The sequence below is a fragment of the Oxyura jamaicensis genome, chromosome 3, assembly GCF_011077185.1.
Source record: "Oxyura jamaicensis isolate SHBP4307 breed ruddy duck chromosome 3, BPBGC_Ojam_1.0, whole genome shotgun sequence".
In the NCBI taxonomy this organism is placed as follows: domain Eukaryota; kingdom Metazoa; phylum Chordata; class Aves; order Anseriformes; family Anatidae; genus Oxyura; species Oxyura jamaicensis.
The window spans coordinates 13,416,911-13,422,488 of NC_048895.1; the positions used below are offsets into that span (position 1 = coordinate 13,416,911).

The following is a 5,578-nucleotide window of genomic DNA, read 5'->3' on the forward strand; positions in this document are numbered from 1 at the left end:
CGGGTCCCCCTCTCCGGACCCTCCCCTTGGTCCTCCCCATCCCTTCCATCCCAGTCCTCCCCATCCATCCCCTCCCGGTCCTCCCCATCCCTTCCCTCCCGCTCCTCTCCATCCCATGCCCTCCTCTCCCTCCCGTTTCCCCACCCCGACGCCCTTCGGGTCCCCTCGGTGCTGTCCCCACGTCCCCTCTCCTTGTCCCTCATGTGGGCATCCCGCCCGGCTGCTGTCCCCCCGCTGTCCCCCCGGGTGGCAGGGGGCTGTGGGGCTGGACCCTCTCAGGCCGGGGCCATTTCGAGGTGCCTGGCCTCCTGGCTCCTTTTGGCTCCCAGCTTCTTGCACCTGAGCTGCAATTTCTTTCTTTGCTTTCTCCCCCTTCCCTCCCCTTCATCTGTTTATGGAAACGATTTACAACCGGCTTACACGGGCGGCCTGATCCAGGCCTTCCCGCTGGACGGTCAGATTAACCGAGGGTCCTTCTGATAAAGATAATTACAAGGGGACTCCGCATTAACTTTGCATTATTAAAGAAAGACCCAAATCTCCCCTCGCAAGCTGTTCCCGGGATTAACAGAACAATAACTTTCATTTAGGATAATTGCCGTGGCCGGCGCTGGGGGCTGGCGGGGGGGTTGTCTTCGGGCGATCGCGCTTCACACCACCAGCGGGAGGTGGGAAACGGGGGACATCGCGCCCCCGAAGCCACCAAGGTCCCCGTGGGCTGGGCGTGCAGGGACGTTCCCACCCAGGGCTGCCCCCCACCCGCCCGGGGATGGGTCTCCCCATGTCCCCTCGGGCACCTTCACTTCTCCAGAGTGTTTTTGCCGCAGGTTTGCTGGAAGTGGAGACTTTCACTGCTAGGCAGGGAGGATCTGCCACAGTAATTAGAAGCCCTAATCCGGCCACCACCCACAACAAATTTCCTGTCCGAGCAGATATTAGTGGATAAAACCCTAATTTTTGACGTTGTCCCAGAATCAGCTTGATTTCAGCAGTTTACGTTAAGGCTGAGCTGTTGGGAGAGATGATGAAGCCTTAAATATGCATATGGCCTAGTCATTTGGAAAGTTTGGGGATAAAGCACGCGTAATTGCTCCTAATCAGTTTATGAAACATAAAAGCTCAAACCCAAGAGAAAGCCGATAGATGCAGAAATGGAAATAGCGATTAAACCTCCCCGAGGTGGCCTGGATACGGCCGCGGTGCCGCGGGGCACCAGGGATGCGCCTACTCCGGGCACACGGCTCCGGGACGGGGCAGGGGGGGACACGGGTGGTGCCAGGTCCCCTGGCCGTGGTGGAGAGGGGCATCTCCGAGGGGCATCTCCACCGGTCCTTTAGACAATAAATCAGTTAAAGGATATCTTGATATACGCTCATCAGATAGGATTATCTGGGATTAGACTAATCAGTAAATGTTTCTCTGCTCATTATTTTCCAGGGAAGATTTTCAGCTGATTCTCCGACGCCGAAAGATTATTAATCGCTTAAAGAGCAGAACATCAAACATCGCTCTTGCTCTAATTTCCCTGCGGTTCCTTCCCCCCTGTGGGCAGGGCATATGTGCCAACCAGACCAGGAGCCCGAGGGTGCCTCAGCACCCGGGACCCATGCCCTGCAGCACCTCAGCATGGCACCGCAGGGGCACCGGTGGGATGGGTGCCCAGGGCTGGTCCTCCAGACCCTGGGGCAAGCCTTGCCAAGTCCATGTGGGATTACCGTATGCGCTGAGTCCCAAGCCAGCAGCCACCGGGGTTTGGGGGCGCCTGTCTTTGCAGGGATGTGAAGGGAAACCTCAGAAGGATGCCCACTCACCACAGATCCACCTTCTGTAGCGATGAGGAAGGGGAATCAAGGAGGAGGCACTGAAGGGACTGGTTTAGGGGATTAGTAATGGGATAAGGCAGCTTTCACCTCCCTGGTTTAGATATGAATCAGGTCAATAATAAAGGAGAGTCTGCACCAGCTGACAGTTCGTGGCTGCTCGGGGTGGAAGAGCCTCCATGGACAGGGAGCGCACAGCCACCTTTGGACCTGGGCTGGCAGCCTCGGCCAGGCGGTCCCTGCTGGCTCCATGCCATGCACCCCACATCCAGCTCCTGCCCGGGTAAGCGGGATGGGAACACCAACAATTTGGCAACGGGGGGGAATGTGGGGAGAGTTTACTGCCTCAGCAAGCTCAGACAGAAGGAAAAGGGCTTTTCTTCCACCTCCTCCACATCCTGCTGGGAAAGCGATGGCCAAATAGTCTCCATTTGGGGGTGATGGATCTGTGGGGACAGGTGGCACGGCCAGGTTAAACAAATGGCGATATCTGTGCTCACAGCGCTGCTGTGCTGCAGGGAGCGGATCCTTTCAGCCCCGCGGTGATGTTGGTGAAAGGCAGCATTTGAGGATGCAGGAGCCACATCTGGCCGCGCACTCTGCCTGCTGTGCTGGAGTGCTGCAAGCTGGGCTTAGGGCGAGCGCCTCGTCAGCCCTAATTTGGCACTGGAGGGGGTCCCTTTCCGCATCCCAGAGACAGCCCTACTAATTCCTCCGCACAGCTTTCTGTCTTAAGACATTTGCCGTTGATTAAAAAACAGAAGAGCAGTCACGGTTTAAGTGGAGTTTAAGAGCAAACCATGCGCCGGGGAACAGGGCTCTCACATCTGGAGTGCCGCAGATTTAATCAAACTGCTGGGAAGTGCCACGCGCAGACAGCTGTCACAGCAGCCTGGAGCCGATCCCCTAATTAATTCCTGGCCAAACACAGGGCAAACAAATGACCATCCAGGTGGTACACCTGCAGCCGCGTGATCGGCAAGCAGCAAGCAAGCAGAGTTGGGGATGCTCTCCCTTGGTGGTACCCGTGCCCACTCCGCTTGTTTCTGCAACCTTCGGAGCAGCATCCTACAAAACGTGGGTTATGGGGAAACAAGGCAGGTCCTGGTGCTCCTTGGTGCTCTGTCACGGCTCATTAATGCTAATTGAAATGGCTGCCGGAGCTGGGACTTGGGAGTGCTGGGCACACGGCAGAGCTGGACTGGGAATATCCGACCGCGAGGAGCCCCAAACTAGCCGATGGACTGTCCCCTCCAATTAGCCCCACAAAGGAGCTCTTATTCCTCCGCACTATGCTTGTCCCATTACTTTATCTTATTATTTTTTGATCATTCCTCCAAAATGTGCTAATTAAACAGAAATCATCAAGTCAATTAGAGAAACACTCATTAAAGCAGAAAAGAAAAGAAAATATAAGCAGAAGAGAAGCGGCTGCAAGGCTCCCAAGCACGCACAATAGCTGCCACATTCATTACATCAGCATCTCCCCAAAGAGGGGTATACATTGTCCGACGGGTTCAGGCCCTGGAAATTAAACTTCCCAAGGAATGGAGTCAGATTTCTTTTTGTTTTAATGGAAAAAGCTGAGCCTTACACCACCTTTTTAGGTTTCTTTCACATTTGAGAGAGCAGAGAGATGTTTGGTCCCATGAAGGTCTCAGGTCAAGGACAATGAAACTTGCTGGAAGAGCTTTACCAACCTTAGCGAGTTTGGAACTGAACCTATGTTGTTAACATCCTTCTGGTCTGGAAGATTTTCAGCCAGTTTCTTCATTCAGAAGGTTAGCTTTTGATGGTAAACCTGCTCCGTGCTCCATGTGAAACCATGCGGGAGGGACCTGTCCATGGCCATTCAGCGGGACAGTGGCAGAGCCAGGGGACAGATCCTGCTGGACCCTAGTGCAAGCATATCGCCCAGGTGCCACAGCTGTTACTGCTGCTCATCATGGGAATGGTTTTAAACTGAAATAGAGCAGATTTAGGCTAAATATTAGGAGAAAATTATTCACCATGAGGGTGGTGAGGCACCGGCACAGGTTGCCCAGAGAAGCTGTGGATGCCCCATCTCTGGAGGTGTTCGAGGCCAGGCTGGATGGGGCTTTGCTCACTGTGGTCTAGTGGAAGCTGTCCCTGTCCATGGCAGGGGGTTGGAACCAGGTGGTCTTTAAGGTCCCTTCCAATCTAAACCATTCTGTGATTCTATGACCCTAGACTCCACGGCAGACACACCGGATGCTTCAATGGGAATCCTAGACGTGGCCTCAGGACTCCATTCTCCTGCCTTGGCTACCTGAAGCAGCACATAGGGCAATAAGGCATACCCAACCCCAGTTGTGGCTTGGAAAAGCTGGGTTGGTTTGGAGGCACTGATCCCAGGAGGTTGAGGAGTGATGGAGAAGTGCCCAGGGGCTGGCAGCAAGAGGTCCTGGTGAGAACCGGCTGCTCTGCTGGTGCCTTGAAGGTTGCTTTTCCCCCTTGTCCGCCTTCCAGCCTCCTTTCTCCCCCAGCCACCTCAATCCACCCAGCCACCAAGCCACCCTCTCTTTCCATGACTGCCATGGTGAAATCCAGTCAAACACATGAAATGGTGATTCCACTGTTTCTAATGTCTCTTTTGGGGGCAGGGAAAGGCAGACTTCACTTTATTCTGCCACAATATGGTGGAGAGCCCAGCCCAGATCTGGGTGAAGGTGTCACCCAGTCCCTTGCATTTCCAAACCAGTTCAGCCATGCCTAATCGTAGGCGCTGCGCTATGAGACCTGACAGGGTTCCTTCTCCTTTAATTAAGCTCCAAGTTTGCTATCTGAGTGCCGTGCCATATGGTATTGATTTTTCGGCTCCGTGTGACAGCACTTGCCATGAAAGCAGCTAACCTAATTAAAGACGGGGACACCGCGCACGCAGGCGGCTACTCTCACTCTTCCCTTTAATGCCGCGTTCTGGAGCCGCTCTCCTGGGCACAAACAGGTGCCAAAACGTGGGACCTGGCTCGGCTCCGAGGACAAAATCCTCCGGCCATCACCACCCAACGTCCTGGTGCTTGAAGGCGAATCCAAAGGTTGAGGGCATTATCGGCCCTTTACCGATAAAACCCCATCCCAAAGAAACCAGCTGGAGGACCTGTAGGAGTAAGATAAAAATAACATCAATTGTAAGCCCAAGTATGGATCCTCCTTCTCATACGAGTAGAGGCGTATGGGCTTCTTCAGCTCCTTCACTGGAGGCACCCAGTTGTAAAATGTGCGCCAAGCAAAGCACAGCCATTATTTCGTGTGTGTGCACTTCGTATTTTTCCTATAATAAAGGACACGGAGCATGAAGGACTTCCCGGCTTTCCTACCAGATTCTGCTTTTTGCTTTGATGTGATTTCTGCAACATAATCAAGGTGGACCTCCAGGCCAAAACTGAATGTATTGTCCAAAATGAACAGACTGAGTGTTGCTGACAATGAACGTAATCACCTCAAACAGGGGCTTGCACTATGGGTATTGTCACACTCCAGGAAAAGGAAGAAAAAGAATTAAGAGGAAGAAATAAGCATCCCCGTTGTGGGATCATTGTCTGCAAGTCTCGGAGTTTTGGCTGGATTTTGAAGGTGAAAAAAAATAATTTGTATTTTCTTCCAATTTGAAAATGGCAGCAGGCACTCTCATTGCCTTCTGCTTGGTGCCTCAGGTGGCTCCAGTGACATTGCAGGAGGGATGCCAGGCCTTCAGGTTTATTCAGCACCCCGTGCTCCCCTTCCTTTGCTGTTCC

The 5,578-nt window shown here is 53.4% G+C and overlaps 1 protein-coding gene across 1 annotated transcript in view; it reads right to left on the reverse strand.

The window, feature by feature from the left end:
- Positions 1-3,594, reverse strand: part of PEX6 (peroxisomal biogenesis factor 6) — a 24,159-nt gene extending 20,565 nt beyond the window's left edge. The window contains exon 1 of the mRNA XM_035320573.1: positions 3,521-3,594. Within this exon, the coding sequence (XP_035176464.1) occupies positions 3,521-3,594 (74 nt within the window). The remainder of the gene's footprint in view (positions 1-3,520) is intronic.
- Positions 3,595-5,578: the final 1,984 nt, after the last annotated feature.